General features: G+C 34.6%; 1 protein-coding gene across 1 annotated transcript in view; it reads left to right on the top strand.

Annotated features, from left to right (window-relative positions):
* LOC136027243 (forkhead box protein K1-like) overlaps nucleotides 1-18676 on the top strand; it is a 69924-nt gene that overhangs the window by 30006 nt on the left and 21242 nt on the right. Inside the window, exons 4-5 of the mRNA XM_065704317.1 lie at nucleotides 4528-4674; nucleotides 15044-15240. Coding sequence (XP_065560389.1) covers nucleotides 4528-4674; nucleotides 15044-15240 — 344 coding nt within the window. The remainder of the gene's footprint in view (nucleotides 1-4527; nucleotides 4675-15043; nucleotides 15241-18676) is intronic.

An 18676-nucleotide genomic window follows, 5' to 3' on the forward strand; every position in this document is an offset into this window, starting at 1 on the left:
AATTATTATTTGCAAGATTGCGTAAGATATATCTAAAACTTGCTTAAATAAACAGACCCTTCATATTATTAAATATTTACAGAATTAAAAAAACTAGAACCTTGCTTAAATACGACCTTGCCTGAGCGTTTTATAGAATTATAATTGTATGCCGAAAGTTATTTATAATAGGTCCTTTTCTGCTAGCTACTGATGGAATATTTTGCTCCAGAGAAGACATCCTGTTTTTGGGTGTTAGGAGAGTTCTCAGTGAAGTGCCAGTTGATAGAATTCTACTTTTACGTGATAATATCACGAGTTAATCTATTTGAGCTAGTTTTGTTGATATATTTTGCGTAACCTGCGGAGCAATAATTTTTGTTAGTTTTAAGTTTCAACTTTGCTCTTTACTTCTCTAAGAAAAAGTTTTTGATTTATAAATGGGAAAAAAATATCCTGTTTTTTTTCGAAAATTTTCTAGTGATAGAGAGGGTCACATTTTCATGTTCTGATGCGTGGTCTCAGTATGATTAATAGATGCACTTTATTTGTTTTTTTTTTCGTTCAAGTTACTGGACTGACAACTTCTATTTGACCTTCTTATTTCTCGGAATTTTGATCGTGTCCAAGACAATGTTTGAGTGGTTTATAGATAAATTTTCAGATAAGGAGACGAAAGAAAAACAAAGTAGCGGTTTTTCTATAACATAAAAACACTTGCATTAACTCAGTAAATAGATTACAAGACATTACATCATTTAGAAACATCAATAGTAAACATAGTTACTGAGAGTTGCCAAACCGATGAAAAAAAATCACTACATTTTAGTGATTTTTTGGTTGATTTAATCATTTTCTTCAATAATCTATTCATTTATGTGCTGCTTTAGTGATTTTATGTTTAGGCAAATCACTAGAAATAGTGATAAATCATTAGGGGTGGCAATCGTGTAGAAGCTCTGAGCCAATGTTATAGTATATATCCGAATTTTGCAAGAGGGAAAGAGGTCTCAAATGCCTAATTAGTTTGTCTTCAGCCAGTTATTCTGCTGTTTTCTGGGATATTGACCATTTACGAGGGAATTTATTGGGAGAAGAATGAATAAAATGAGCAAGCATGGGAAAAAATTGTAAAGCTTTTGAAATTCATGGAAGGGAATAGCCCTGAAGGAACCTAGGTGTACATGATGAGGTGGGCGGGGATGTTCATTTGAAACCATTTTAGAAGGGATTTCCCTTTTCTTTGCGCAGTTATGATCATAAGACAAAACAATTAATTGGTGCATCAGCATATTGGATGACAAGATAATATTTGAATGATCTTATCCGCGAGAGGGGGGATAAGCTGGGCTATGTTAAACAGAAGAGTGAATGCTTGATATTCAAATCAGGATATGTTTTTTTTACTAATTAAAACTTGTCTAAAATGTGAGAAGCTTTGTATTGCTGTAAGGAGTTTGTCTTCGTGGAGAATTTTTGACAAGGTTTTTCAGATTGTAAAAAAAAGCAAAAGTGCGACTCTAGTCGGTGTCAGAGGGCTGGATGATCTCACATCTTTCACGATTGGAGGAAAATCTGACCCGCTGTGCCATGGTCGCTTTCATAGCAAAACACCATTCAGTTTTTTTTGTCATAGCAAATCACCTGGCACTAATGCGTGTACACAGAGCCTGTTTTCCGTGGTTCGGTTGAGTTTTCTGTTTCTTTCATTTTCTCTACAAGTGTGTTTACAAAATCCATATATCAATTTATGACGCTAGACTGGAGATAACGTTTTTTTCGATTCCACAGTAATCTAGATAACTTTTAAGTATCATGATATCTTTATGAATATTTACCTACCTTTCCACTTTTAATATTAATCTCTGCATCACAGGCAGTAGTGTCAATTAGAGAGGTGCATATTCCCCCCCCCAAATTTTGAATAATACGAATTTTATTGAAAATGCCATTATTGAAAAAGAGACAAATTTGTTTCTCCCCCCAGATTTGAAATCTAAATCCCCCACCCTCCGCTTCCTTAAATTTTAGTTGATTGAGGCCCCTGTTCAAGGGGAGTTGTATTTATTATTTTTTTTTTTTTTGTGGAAATAAACCAATCTGCCGTAAGTTCCTTATGTAGGACTTACCACAATGAGACAAATAGTAGTTTAAACGTAAATTCAATTTAAGATAATGTTCAACTTTCAACGAGTGCAATTTCTGTTTTCCACTATTTTTTCAAAATGACCTTGGGTATAAGTTATTTTAGCGTCTAAAAATACAACAGGAAAACACCGAGGAAAGCGAAAGTAAGTTGAAATAGTATTCGTTAAGTCGAGGCTGATAGTTTTTATTTAGTTTTTTTCTTATTAGTATGAGTTGATGAAAGATTGGTTATCTCTTTTCATCTGTTTTCGTGTTTTTTATGTCTAGTTAATTAATAGTTCGAAAGTTAATTGTATGTACCCGTCCAGTTGCAAGCACTTATTGTACAATTCTTGGTGCGGGTACTTGCAGTTTAGTTGTATGTCTTTTTTGGTTTAAATAAAACTGAACGGTGCCGGAACTGACTGAACTGAACGGCGTCAGATATGTCAGATTCCCCAATTTTTTGCTATACAATTTTATTTTAGACCTAAGACTTTCTTGGTACAGACTTAATCTGTCCTGGGGTGGTCCCTTGAAAATTTTTCCACTTTGTTACGTAAAAAATATTTTGCATGCAAGTGTAGCATGTATATTTTTTGCTATTCATTAATTTTTTTCTTTGAATGTATTTTTATTAAACTATATTAACACTGTCTTAATCAGAAAGTAGTGTTGTCATTTTATTTTGCTTTTATGTTTTTTTCTCTTTTTGGCAACGTCTTTACGTCTGTTAAAACTGCGTAATTTCTAAAGGTCATCGTTGTAAATAACAGCTACGCAAATTGTTTGTGAGCCAGACTTTTCTTTGACCGGATTTGTGTTTAATCGAGTTTTTAATTAGCTATAATGATTATGAATTGATGTACATCTATTTAATGTTACTTGGAAACTGACTTGAACAGAATTAATCACTTTCGACTATTTGTGTTTGACTTCACCAACTTGCCCTTCGAATATTCTGAACAATTCAAAGTTCCAAGTTGTATTTTTTTGTCTAAGAAAAGTCAAAACAGTTACTTCATAATACCAGGAGTTCGTTCAATAGATTAGCAAAAATCAAGAAAACCTGAAAAATAGTGGCTCTCTAGAAGGAGATAGACTAGAACAAAAAGAGGCATGATTAGAATGATTGCTAATTTTATGCTTATTCTCATGTCTTTTTTCTCGTTTCTGAAAATTCACCCTCACCTCCCTGAGGATCCCATTTTTAGCCTTGGGGTATATAGGCAATCAAAACTAAACAAAAAGAACTAAAACAATTTAATCATGATTAGAATGATTGCTAATTTTATGCTTATTCTCATGTCTTTTTTCTCGTTTCTGAAAATTCACCCTCACCTCCCTGAGGATCCCATTTTTAGCCTTGGGGTATATAGGCAATCAAAACTAAACAAAAAGAACTAAAACAATTTAATCAGGGGCGTATCCAGGATTTTTTTTTTATCGGGGGCGGGTTTACAAAATGGTTTTTTGTCAGGGGATCGGCAATTAAACTGTAAAAAAAAAACACCAAAAAGTGGTCTATATTCATTTTTGTTACGTTTTTACGAGTTGCACAAAAATCGGGGGGTTGCTCATACCCTATACCCCCTCCTGGATATGCCTTGAATGGAAATCTTATTTTAGAATGTGCAGCACATGTGCATCAATCAGATTATCAGGTCTCCTTCTGTTTTTGTTTACATTTTTAAGTCGTTTAGGATAGTATTTTTTTAATCCGATATCCAGTACACTCACTCAGGCTAAACAGAATATTTCAATTCTTCATAGAGTAGCCTTCAAAGATATTACTAGGCCTGTATATATGTCCATCAGGGGGGAGGGGTATTGTCAGGGTAACGACTATTATGTTGAAAAGGAGCATGAAATAAAGAATCTAATAATACCATTTTTATTTTATGCTTGATTTTCATATAGCCCTGGGCTCTGTAGGGAGGGCTAACGGAGAAAAATTGTCAGAAATACGAACGAAACAAAGAAAATTGGCATAAAAAGAATGTCGCTTCTTTTCGTTCTAGCATGTCTCCTTCTAAAGAACCATTATTCTCCGGGTATACTAAACCTAAAAATAATTGTCTTTTTATTGTGCTTTTGACCATATATAATTTTATGCTTTGTTTGTCTCAGGCACTGAAGATATCTTTGTGTAGGCTCTTGTGGTATTGTTGACTTTGTATCCTTTTCTTCACTGGTTCAAGACAATTTTCTCATTTTGATCTCTTTTCCTTTATGTTATACTAGGGCTAGCCAGTCTTTTCATTTTAGACAGACAATTAAATAATATCCTTTGACAACGTAACCCAATTGTGCTGGATGTTGATTTAGTACTCAAGCAATGTATTTTCAAATTGTTAAGTAAAATTTGTGATTTTTTTTTATCAACTGTTTATGTTTCTTATTGTACTTTTTGTCTTATAGGATGACAGTAAACCGCCTTATAGCTATGCCCAGTTGATAGTACAAGCCATTTCATCTTCAATTGACAGACAGCTCACATTGAGTGGAATCTATTCTTTTATCACCAAAAATTATCCTTATTATAGAACTGCTGACAAAGGATGGCAGGTATTTAATTATTTGTATATATATATATATATATATATATATATATATATATATATATATATATATACTTTTAAATCCCTCTATATGGCCTCTGACTCCGCTGGGGACGACTGCCTTTTTTGTTACCAGATGGACGGCGAAAAAGGATGCCATCCGTGAAACGTGCTCTAACCATCCCAACCCTACTTTGATTATTACCCTATAATAGTGGTTCCTAACCTTTTTCAAATTTCGTACCGCTGAAAACCCATTAAAAATTTTTATCATAGACTACCCATTTTCACGGGGTACTTTTACCCACCTATAATACTTATAAGAAAATAGTTTTATATTCTTCGTCATGATAAAGGCTGATAAAGGCTGAGTTTTAAAGGTACAAGTTAAATGCACAATGCATATGAAAGCTGAGTATATTCATAATGTTAGAAAATAATACTAATTTTAACTAAATAAAATTATTTCTTAAACAAAAATTATAAGGAAAAGAAAATAGTGCTAGTTATTGTTATTAGTCAGAAAATAACAAATTTTCTGTCATTTTTTCCATAAAATTTATTAAACAATAGATTTTCGTTTTTTTTAAATAATAATATTTATTCTAACTTGGTGAATTTTTCAACGTAATTCTAAAACAACATAACTTTCTGCATTGTTATTTTTAAACAATTTAGCATGAACATTTATGAACAGAAAATTTTCAGAAGTACTTCTCAATGAGATCCCTGATCTTGGATATTCGAGTTGAACTTTTTAAAATCCGGACCAAATAATGAGATGTAGAGCCTTCAATCTGGAGCTGCATTAAGTCTATTTCTATGTTCGTTCTTGATAATGCATAGGATGAAAACCCCCTCTCAACAAGTACTGAACTTTGGAAAGGCAACAGACGCTTCATGGTTTTATCGCCAATGATTTTATATTCTTTCCTTGTTCGTGCCCAGATTCTATTAAAATTTGTATGTTCAAACTTGGTACGCACAGATGGATTTGTCGAAATTTTAATTAAATTCTCTTTATCTGAGATCGGAAAGTTGGTTCCTTGGACGATTCCATTAGTTGTTATTTCAAAATAACATTTTAAAATTAAGACCAATCGAGATAGCAGTTATCATTCGTGCATAAGCAAAAAATGGCTATTTTTCCCACTGCCCAGTTTTTATTAAAACGCATTTTTTTTTACATTTTGGTTACTATGGGCTGTGGTTTTTTCTTTACTAAGATGTAAAGACGTGGCAGGACTTTTTACCTGCAGATATATCATATCAATATGATGTCAATATATATATAGATAGATCAATATATATAATATATATCAATATATATATATAATATAATATGATATATCAATATGAATTAACTATATATAAAAAAAAAAAAAAAAAATTTGCTTGTCAACCATTGTAGACCACTGTAATTAGACAAGTTCCCTGCTTCAGTTTGCTTTCTCAGTTTTGCATATGAGTTTTGCTTCAGTTTTCTCAGTTTTGCTTCAGTTTGCAAATCCCACAAGTGAGAGGTCTACCCTTACTTACTGTGTGATTGGGCAAAACCAGTTTTTTTTTTATCCTAATAATTGGATGACTGATAATATTATCACAGAGCACGCTCGGTTCTTCCATTATAACGGAAAATTTCCATTATAATGACAAATTTTCCAATATATTTGATAGTTGGGAAATATATTGAATAGTACGTCGGGAGAGTGGTTCTTCCATTATAATGGAAAATTTCCATTATAATGACAAATTTTCCAATATATTTGATAGTTGGGAAATATATTGAATAGTACGTCGGGAGAGTGGCAAAATATATTGGAAAGTTGGACTTATACTGAAAAATAGATTTAAATGTGTTTTATGCTTGTACATATGTCGGTACCCCATCTAGATGTTTGTGAGCATAGGGATACCTATGACAGCCTATGACAGTATATAGGGATATAACTATCCCGATTACAGCAGCGTCAAAGAATATCCACATTCATGAAAGTGTAATTAAACCGGCAACAATGAAAATTTTTCATAGGGAAAAATAGATTGCTCAAAATGAGCAATCTATTAATTATTAATAAAGCGTAACAAAAAATCTACGACCGTAACCTCCGTCGCAACCCTGCCAAGATATTGATTACGCCATTACTGATATTTTTCCACCCACTCTCTCTCAGGCTTCCAAGTATCCCTTGGGGGTACGCGTACCACAGGTTGGGAGCCACTGACCTAGAAACTGGGATAGAACTATATTGTTCGAACAGTTTGTTATTCTGCATACGTCAATCAAACGGATGCTAAAACTATCTGTAGACAATTGCTGCGGAAATGTTAAACGAATTTTCCTCAGCCTTTCGAAGTGCTAACATTTCAAAACCATACTTCATCACTGCCATTATCGTAGCTTCCAATATTCAAGTTTTCTTCAGCTTTGAACAACCTGTTATATCCTGCAGCATATTAAATGCTAAAAAAAGTAATTTGGAATATGCCTCCCCCCAAAAAAAAAACAAGAGCTAAGAGCTCATATGGCACTTGTGATGAGGCGAGAAGAGCCAAGAGATCATATGGTATGAGCTTTAACAAAATTCTATGAATCAATAGATTGATTTAAAGAGGAAAATAAGAGGCTTAATACCGGTCAGGATTTAAAATGAAAGCTCTGAGTCACGATGCCCTTCTAAATATCAAAATTCATTAAGATCCTATCACCCACTCGTAAGTTATGAATGCCTCATTTTTTCTAATTTTTCCTCTCCCTTTAGCCCCCAGATGGTCGAATCTGGGAAAACGACTTTATCAAGTCAAATTGTGCACCTCCCTGACACGCCTACTAATTTTCATCGTCCTAGCACGTCCAGAAGCACCAAACTCGCCAAATCATTGAACCCCTCCCCCCAACTCCTCCAAAGTGAGTGAATCCAGTACGATTCTGTCAATCGCGTATCAAGGACATTTGTTTATTCTATCCGCCAAGCTTCATCCCGATTCCTCCACTCCAAGTGTTTTTTCCAAGATTTCCCCCTTCATCTCCCCCCAATGTCAAAAGATTTGGTCGGGATTTGTAATAAGAGCTCTGAGACATGAATTCCTTCTAAAAATCAAATTTCATTAAGATCCGATCATCTATTCGTAAGATAAAAATACCCCAATTTTTACATTTTCCAAGAATTCCGGTTTCCCCCTCCAACTCCCCCCAATGTCACAGGATCTGGTCGGAATTTAAAATTAGAGCTTTAAAGCACAAGATCCTTCTAAATATCAAATTTCATTAAGATCTGGTCACCCTTTTGTAAGTTACAAATACATCAATTTTCAAAATCACCCCCCCCCCCCAATTCCACCAAAGAGAGCAGATTCGGTCCGGGTATGTCAGTCACGTATCTTTTACAGGTTTCTAAGATTTCCGGTCCCCCCAACTGCCCCCCCCCCCAATTACGCTTGATCCGGTTGAATTTAAAATAAGAGATCGGAGTTACGAGGTCTTTCTAAATATGAAGTTTTATGAAGATCCGATCACTCCTTCGTAAGTTAAAAATTCGTAATTTTTTCTTATTTTTCAGAATTACCCCCCCCCCCCCCCTCAATAAAGTGGATCCGTTCCAATTATGTAAATCACGTATGTAAGATTTCTGCTTATTTTTCCACCAAATTTTATCCCGATCCCTCAAATCTAAGCCTTTTCCATGATTTTAGGTTCCCCCCACCCCAAACTTCCCCCAATGTCACCAGATCCGGTCAGGATTTAAAATAAGAGCTTTGAGACATGATATCCTTCTAAATATCAAATTTCATTGAGATCCGATCACCCGTTCGTAAGTTAAAAATACCTCATTTTTTCTAATTTTTCAGAAGTAACCCCTCCCCCAACTACCCCAAAGAGAGCGGATCCGTTCCGGTTATGTCAATCATGTATCTAGGACTTGTGCTTATTTTTCCCACCAAGTTTCATCCCGATCCCTCCACTCTAAGTGTTTTCCAAGTTTTAGTTTTCCCCCTCCCAACTCCCTCCCCCCAATGTCACCAGATCCAGTCGGGATTTAAAATAAATGCTCTGAGACACGATATCCTTCTAAATATCAAATTTCATTGAGATCCGATCACCCGTTCGTAAGTTAAAAATACCTCATTTTTTCTAATTTTTCAGAAATACCCCCCCCCAACAACCCCAAAGAGAGTGGATCCATTCCGTTTATGTCAATCATGTATCTATGACTTGTGTTTATTTTTCCCACCAAGTTTCATCCTGATCCCCCCACTCTAAGTGTTTTCCAAGTTTTAGCTTTCCCCCTCCCAAATACCCCCCCCCCCTCAATGTCACCAGATCCGGTCGGGATTTAAAATAACAACTCTGAGACACGATATCCTTCCAAACATCAAATTTCATTAAGATCTGATCAACAGTTCGTAAGTTAAAAATGCTTCAATTATTCTATTTTTTCCGAGTTAACCGGCCTCCACTCCCCCCCCCAGATGGTCAAATTGGGAAAAAGACTATTTCTAATTTAAGCTGGTCGCGTCCCTGATACGACTGCCAAATTTCATCGTCCTAGCTTACCTGGAAGTGCCTAAAGTAGCAAAACCGGGACCGACAGACAGACAGACCGACAGAATTGGCGATTGCTATATGTCACTTGGTTAATACCAAGTGCCATAAAAACAGGAAGATTATTAAGCCACTGGACGAAAGAAATAGTGTGGATAGAACTATATTGTTCGAACAGTTTGTTATTCGGCATACGTCAATCAAACGGATGCTAAAACTATCTGTAGACAGTTGCTGCGGAAATGTTAAACGAATCTTCCTCAGCCTTTCGAAGTGCTAACATTTCAAAACCATACTTCATCACTGCCATTATCGTAGCTTCCAATATTCAAGTTTTCTTCAGCTTTGAACAACCTGTTATATCCTGCAGCATATTAAATACTAAAAAAAGCAATTTGGAATATGCCTAAAAAAAGAGGAAGATTATTAAGCCACTGGACGAAAGAAATAGTGTGCCGACGGATGAAGTATTTAAAAAAAGGAAAACTGAACAATGAATATCATCAATTGACATGTAAACAAAGTGTTTTAGAGACTTAACAAAAACTATAAACATCATAGCAAGTATAAAGTTCAATACGATACCTAAGATATTCCAGTAAATGCAATGAAGACTGTCAAACTTTGACTCAGTGATTTTTTTTGGGCGAAGAGCAAGCATCTTTCTCCTCAAAATCAGGCTGTTCTATCCTGTTCTGATTCATTTATTTTGGGGATGCTTATACGTCTGGGATACGAAAGAAGACTCGAGGGTGATTTAGAAAAAAATACACAATATGGTTAATATCGTCGTGGCCTAAACGAATGAACCCTCACGAAAAACGGCTTATCTGGCCATTTTCATCGTTTACAGAAGGACAAAATTTAGGTTTTTAAGGCTTATCTTTCTTCTGAAATAAGTGATTTCGCGACAAGCCCGCAGCTGTAACTTGCTGCTGAAGGACATTGTACTCGTATCGTCGGATGCATTAGTCTCGGAATTATGGTATTGCTTAGAATTTCTCCTAGAGAAGGGTATGAACTTGTATTTATAAAGGGAAATTTTACTTGTAAATGTACTTTTGAAATTGACAATACAGGAAGTTATAAAAAAAACCTGATGGTTGGCTTTAATGTTCTAAGTCAATTTTCCTCATTCGTTATCTTACGGAACAGAATTTGCCATGGGTCAGTAAACGTTCAGCAGAAGAACTTCTGTCGGGAGGATTGTGCTAGCGAAGATGTGCATCTAAAATATATGGGGCCTTCTTGCCTAAAATCCATCGTCCTTGAATCCGTAACGGAGATCGAACTTGGATTTTCCTTTGGGAATGGTTCACAGAAACAGAGAGACTGAAAGTTAGGTCCGCGTTATGTAGATATTTGAAGTTTTTGATACGCATACCGCTATTCGAGAAAAACTCTTTTGAATAAGTATCAAATTCCAGATCCCCGTGAAGCTGTGGCAGAACAGGAAATTAAGGCTAGAAAAGGTACCCTTGAGAACCTTTATGATTTCCTGTCGTTGCTCGTCATATACGAGTTACAAATGTTTATAGTAAATGTAATCTAATCGTTTAATCTTGAAGTATCGTTTTTCGTCTTTTTCCTTTTTATTGTTTTTTCTTTATACTCCGCCATGTTGTTGTTTTGATGATCGGCTAAAATAAACTGTCTATTTATAAAAAGAAATTTTCTTTTTTCGACGATTTTAAATTTTATTAAAAAAAAACCTGTATGACAAATTTGAAAAACGTAATTGGGTAGTTGTCTTGAACTGAAGCTCAGCTCTGGAGTGGTAGGAAAATTTTTATCAACTTTTGGAGATACAGTAAAACCGTCGTTGAGCAGAAAAATAGCATGCCAAAGCTTTTAAAGTAAGCATAAACCTTAAAATACCAACGATATCAAAATAAAAAAAAACTTTGCCCCCTGGCTCCAAGCTTGGTTCTACGAATTTATTCTGGTTATTACACAATTATTAACATCTTCAACCTTAATTGCCACACTGAGTTGTGAAGATAAAAAAAAAAAAAAAAATCGGAACCAAACGATTGTACATCCCAAATATAATAATAGGCTATATTACAAGAATCACTCGGATGATCAGTAACACCTGTTTGCTATTGAACAAATATAGGATAGTGAGAATATGAAAAATTAAGTAAAAACGTGATGTTTTTTGTTTTGTTTTTTTTTAATCAGAAGAAAAAAGATACAATTGATCAGTATTCAACTAAAGGGATAAATACAACAGAATAGGATAGTCTAATTAGTCTTTTTAAAATATTCTCCTGTAGGTAAATCAATTAAATAATAATTTGAAGTGTTTAATTTTGAAGAGCTTTAATAAAAAACATATTAATGCATAGTTAGATTTTTTTCTCTTCAATGATATCCTTTCAATTCCTATTTGGAAACAATAGGTTAGGGATATATTTTTGCATAGTTTTTATCATTCAGCCACTGTTTTTTCGTTGCTTTTTTCTACGCTCTTTACTGCCAATTAATGGTAGCGTCTTTTTTTTGTTACAGCAGGAAAACTGCATTCTAGTATAGAACATCTTTTGCAATAGAAATTAAGCTGATGGGTTTTCCCAGTTTACTAAGAGTATATGATTTTGTAACATTCCACTTAGCCAATTAAAAAAATTAATTTATTTTTAGTGTCCTTAATACACTAAGCTTTTGCTGCTAACAGAATAAATATGAAAAGTTAATTTTATTTTAAATAATGTGACATCATTTATTGTATGATCTTTGAGACAATCGTCATCATCTTTGAACTAGAGGCACTGAACTATTTTATTCTCTGGTCGTGGTCGGTTTCTCCCGCCTCCTGGAAGTAAATAAGCCTTAAAAATGCAACATGTGGTTGCAACCCTGTCTCTTTGGAGTCGTTTATATACAAAGTAGCATTTCAGCATAGCTTGTATTTTCTATTCTAATGAAGGTGTGAAATCAAACTATAAGCTGTCGAGCGGTCATGAACCAAAACCGTGGGAACAACCGAATCCTGCATCGCCACTACCCTCCCGTATCTAGGATGACATGTTCAATCAATAAGGTGTTGTGAATAAGAGAATTAGGCTACAATAACACTTTCCGGTCTTAGTTTCAAAAACGATCAAAATGAATAGCCTATACTAAGCATAGCCCATTTGATGAGGAAGGCTGCTACCATCTTTTTATTTCATGAACTGCTAATGTTGTTGTAATCAATTTTTCATATCTTGTAGCTGGCATGTCCATCCGTGGATAAAGCCAAAAGCTGTTGGGGGGAGGGACTACTAAAATATTGTTTAAAAGAGATTCTTTCGTAACCCTAAGGAAATTTCTGGCTCTTTCTACCAACCCATCCCACTCTCTCACCCTGAACAAAACTGACTGAGTCCATGAATATGTTTTTAAGTGTATTGAAGTGAAACTGTTGTTTTGTTATTTTGGAGTATTCATGTCAGTGGGCTGTTGATAACAACTGCAATTCGTCTGAGTTGAGTGTAAACAGTTCAATAATATTAACTTGTTTTGCCTTTTCACTTCTGTAAATAGTCTCTGGGAATTATCTGGAATGTTTCCAAGTCTAGAAACATTCATTAGATTTCTCTAGTTATGATTGGCTTACGCATAACCTTTTGATGCGTAATTTCTCTCATCTACTAGATTACTTATCGAAATAATAGAAAAATTAAAACAAATTGAGATAACCTTTTAAACCAAAAATAAAATTTTTACATGGACTGCAGACTTTTATTCTATGAGTCAGATAAAAGCTGAGGAAACTATTCGTCTGGTACTTGTAACTGCAGACTTATTATTTGGGGGATAAAACTGGTCACGGACCGTGCTTGTCATATTCGCAGAGATAGGAGTGGGACAATGCCTTCCATATATTCCAATGAAACTTGCTAGAGAAAGTTTTTTAAAATATGCAAAAGTAATAGTAGCAATTGGATTTGTGGATCAAAATGTTGTTTTTTTTTATCTTAATGTCAGACACAATCCTTTCTTGCAAGAACACTTTCATGCTTCCCCTCCCTCTATAGTTCTTGGCCGCACTTATTCTAGTTACTAAAAACATTGAAGGAAATTTAAAACCACCGAAGCTGTGAAAAATAGTAATTATGGTGATTGCTAGACTCATCGTAATCTCCAAATGGAAAATCATTAAGCTGAGAGCTTTGACAACATTTAATAAAGTTTTTTTACAGTAAGTGCTAAAGTATTCCATGGCGACTTTTCTTGTGTCTGTATGGAACTTGATTTTTAAAAATGTCCTTTATTTATTGAAAGTATAGAATGACGTTAAAGCTTGAAACGACTATTAGTTTTACTGTATAAGGGCCGCTGATGCCCTGCTTGGTGTATTGAAGTTTGACAAGTGTTTTCCTGAAAGCATCTCAGAATGCAACGTATATGGGAATTTTGTAAATACAAGTGTTTTATTTAAGGATTAGTCTTACAAATATTTGGAAAGAAAAGCAATTCTATTGTTTATACCAAATGCAACTATTGAGCCTATCACTCTTCAAGCATTGTGGTAAAAAATCAAAATTCTGCGCCACAAGGTTCTTGTGTCAGAGTATTCATGCTGGATGCATTGATTGAAATAAAAAGTTAAACTTGAAGGTCAATAACTTGAGATTTGCACAGCCCTCATATAGGGAAGTTTCCGTTCTCGTAGTTTTAATGTCACTCTAGTTTTATGCAAAAATTGTCTTTTAAGTTCGATTTCCCATCGTTTCTAATATGCTATACAAGATTATCCAAGTTATGAATGGGACTGCCACCCCTTTTCCCCTCACTTTAATTTTATATTTTACTTTCATATAAAAATGCTGTAGAAAAAAGGCTCATAGGTGTATCCTCTTTATGCAGTAAAATAGTATTTTGCTAAATATGCAGAAGGCTTCTGCCCAATCAACTGTATTTTGCGCTGAAGTTCAAATTTTTGTATCAATTATTGTTGTATCTAAAGCTACAGCTTTACGTAAGAAACTACAATATCCGAATAAGTGGCGAGCTATGACCCCTTCACCACCCATATTGCACGCTTAGTTCATTTATATTCCTTTGTAATGCAGAGGTCAAAGAGCAAACATCTTCTCCTCTCCCATGTTTATTGGGGGACATCTCATGGAAAGTTTAAAAATCTAGACTTAAAAACTTTCTTGGCCATTCAGCCCCCCTCCCCCTTAAAAAGATTCAATGACCTTTCACCTAATAAGGGGTGCGTAACTATGCAATAGCTTATAACGGTTATTATCACTTTCTAGACGGTATATAGTAACTGTTTATTTTTTAAGGAATGTGTATGTTTTCAGGGGTAATTGTGCTGCTGCGTGGCAGCATACCCTCTGAAAGTGGGAATGTATTTCCAAATTATTGCTGTGTTACATCAAATGGCAGAAATTGACGCTTTGCTTTGAGAGGATTTTTTTTATAAATGGAGATTCGTACCTCTATTCTTGGGTACTCACATGTTGAATTTTTATTAGGATCGTGCCCTTTTTGGTGGTGTTTTTATCAAAAATTTGGCAAATCATAAAATGCGTAAATTTTAAGTAATGTGAATCTGAATATTTTGAACCAGTATAACGAGCAAAAATTTTTATGTTTCTATTATTATTGAAAATCTGTTAGAGTTTTGGTTTCTTTTGACAAGTTTCCCGGTTTTGGTTTGCCGTTTATTACCATGAACAGTTTTATTTGATAAGGAAAATAACATAGACCAACCATTAGCTAAAATTTATATTTGACTACTGATTTTGAGACTTATTTTAACTTAATTTTTCTTTAGTAAAAGGAAAATATGTACAGACCAATGTTGAATACATATCTTTATTTATTTCAGAATTCAATTCGACATAATTTATCTTTAAACCGCTATTTTATCAAAGTCCCAAGATCTCAAGAAGAACCTGGCAAAGGATCTTTTTGGAGGATTGATCCACAGTCTGAAGCAAAATTAGTAGAACAAGCGTTTCGAAGGAGACGACAGAGAGGTATAGCCTGTTTTAGACCCCCAGCATATCCAGGGGCCACTGCCAGGTAAGCAGCTAATTGCTTCTTGGATTATCTCTTAATGGTATTAATATAATGGCATATGATATATATAATAATATATAATATGATATATTATAATAATATATTATATAATATATAATTATCTAATATATAATTATGTATTTATAATATTAATAATAATTATATTATATAATAATATAATATATATATATATATATACTAATGGTATATAACATAATATCTATATATATGAAAATAATAATATAATAATATAATGGTGTTATTTCTAATGCCATTTTGGTGTTTTCCCAAAAATTAGGACGCATAATTTACTATGCATAACAAACGTATCCCTTGGTACTATTGTTACGTTTTTCCCAAATTAGGACACATAACTTATTACACGAGTAAACAAACGTTTCTTTGTGAATTTCTTCAGTACATTTTAAGAAAAAAAAAGATTTTTGTGAATTGACTTTTTCTTATAAAAGATGAATAAAAAAAACAAACAAAAAAAAACCAGAAAGAATGAAGAATAAAGAAATGATGACCATTCCCAATAAGCAGAAAATTCTAATAATATACCAAAGAAAGTATGATTTGAACAAATTCCTAGAATGTATTATTATACCCTTAACTTTGAAAGTAACTCAAGCCAACATTCACTTACGTAATAAATCAACCAACCATGAATATAGTTTGAAACTGCTTCTAGCTATGTTATCCAATAAATGTCCTCAGTAGGTAAACATTTCAAAGGGGAATCATCAGATTTATTAGAAATACTAAAATCCTGGGAATTTGGAGTTATTCTTAAATTCCCATGGTCCACACGCAAAAAAATCCTGGAATACTCAATATTCATGTATATTGCTCGATAAAGCAAGTTAAATCACTTGATTTGGCAACTGAATTACCATGGCAAGCGACGACTGTTGCTCTGGTGCGAAATTAGAGTAAATCGACAACATATCAAGTCAGATGGAAGTTTAACTTTTGTACGGCAAACCGTTGTGCTTATATGCCCTTTTGACACTCTTTTTATCTTAATGCTTTAAGCCTAACAAGTTGTTGCAGTTGAAGTGGGAGTTGAAGTAGTTTAGTAGCAGTAGTAGTATTAATAAAAATAGCAGTGCTAGTAGTGTTAGTAATGACATGCACATATTACTTTTTTGTCAATTGATCTTTCTGTTTAAGTATTTTCTAAAAGCTCCAACTTAATACCCAAATCCACTCTTGAGATACTCCCTTTTGACAATGTGCATGCACATAATGTGTTTTGAATTCTCAATATTCTTTCAAATTTTCACCTTCATACGCGTTGCCTTAATTTTCGTCGTATCATAGTAGGAACAGTAGTAGCAGTAATAGTGTATTATTATTATTAATTGTAACAGCAGTTTCAGCAGTATTAATTGTTGAAGTAAGAGGTACATTTTACCTTTTGGTCAACTGAACATCCCACTCATGATGCCTCTGAAGTTTCCTCTTAATACAATAGGCAGTTTCAAAAATATTGCTAATGTGCCCATATCAGCAATCTGTATGTACATAGTATGTTTTGATTTAGTTAAAATTTCCTCTTAACATTTCCTCAGATGTTCCATATCCTCAGCCTTAGTAGTACTCGCTACAGAAGTAGTGGTTTTATTGATAGCAGTGGTAGTAGTAGTAATTGTGATAGCAGTAGAAGCAATGGCAGTTGTAGTTGTAGTGGCGTGCAAATATTGCCTTTTTGGTCAATTTATCATCTTCCTGATCATTTCCTGAAAGTTACAAATTAATACATTTAGTCATTCATGTGTTAAACCCTTTTTGACAACCCGTATACGCATAACATACTTGATTTATTTCAACACTCCCCTCCACATTCCTTGACCGACTCGTTGTAATGCCCTTCATATTTTCGGAAAGAAGAAGTCAAACATGCATACCTTTCTGCAGTAACACATACTGTACGTAAATAATGAACACATCACCTAACTTACAGACCTTGCGCTGAGGCTGGAAGGACATCCCCAAACGCATAATTACTGCACCTTTCAACGACACTGAAAAAAATATAGAATTCTCAAAATTTGTTTAGTTGTTTGTTTTGGGAAATGATGGGCGCAAGTCTCGAATCACTTTTGATTCTTAAAGAGGGCACGAACTTCCAATTTTAAATCAAATGAACCCCATCTGAAGTTTATATGACCACTCATTCCGTAAGAACCTTATATGCCCCCGGGCAAAACTTACAGCCCTTGCCCCTGCGCTCTGAGGGGTTTTTATCAAACCTAGAGGCATTGCTATATGTGTTTGGACTATTTTGAATAAAATGGCTATCTCACAATTTCAATCAGATGCGTTTGACGAAGAGGGACACTGGGGGAGGGGCTAGTTGCCCTCCGTCACTTTTGACTATAAAAAGGGAACTTCAAATTCCAATTTTCAGCCAAATGAGCCACTTCTATAGTTTATACAACCATCCTTTCCATAAAAAACTTAAATACCCTTGGGGCATTACTTAAAACTCTTGCCCCCAGGCTTTGGTGGTTTTATCAACCCCAAAAGCCTTGTTATGTGATTTTCGGACTATTTTACGACCACTCTTTCCATAAAAATCTTCTATGCCCCAGGGTATAACTTACAACCCTTGCCCTAGGGGATTGGGGGGGTCATTCTCAAAGTCATAGTTTCTGGGCTTTTCAACTACGCTAAGCGACATTTTTATCTCAAAATTGTGGTTGGATGTGTTTGGGAAAATGATCGTCGTGGGGAGGGGGGTCCCTCAAATCACTTTTGACTCTTAAAAAGGGCACTATAACTTCCAATTTCAAATCACATGAGCCCCATCTAAAGTGTATACGGAAACCCATTCCATAAAAGCCTTATATGCCCCAGGGCAGAATTTACAATCCTTGTCCCAGGGCTCGGGGGGCTGTACCAACCTTGGAGGGATTGTTATATGTTCTATGGACTATTGTAAACCATCATCACTATCGCAGAATTTCAATCAGATGTGTATTGTGAAAATAGAGGTAGTCAAGCAAGGGGAGCTAGTTGCCCTCCATCACTTTTGACTCTTAAAAGGAAACTAGGAGTTTCAATTTTCAACCAACTGAGCCTCCTCAATAGTTTATGCAACAATCGGTTCAATATTAACCTTAAATGCCACCGGGGTATAACTTGTAACTCTTGCCCTTAGGCTCTAGGGGCTTATTTCAACCTCGAAAGCCTTTTTTTATGTCATCTTGGATTATTTTGAGTAAAATGGCCATCTCGAAATTTCTATTAGATGCATTTTGAGAAAATACCATGTGCTTGGGAGGTGGTAGCTGCCCTCAGATCACTTTGACTTTTAAGAAAGGGCACTAGAACTTCTGATTACCGATCTATAACCCCCTCCTAAGTTTATACGACCATGCTTTCTATAAGAAAAACTGTATATTCCACTAGGACATAACTTACAACCCTT

Source organism: Artemia franciscana, chromosome 1, assembly GCF_032884065.1.
Source record: "Artemia franciscana chromosome 1, ASM3288406v1, whole genome shotgun sequence".
Classification (NCBI taxonomy): domain Eukaryota; kingdom Metazoa; phylum Arthropoda; class Branchiopoda; order Anostraca; family Artemiidae; genus Artemia; species Artemia franciscana.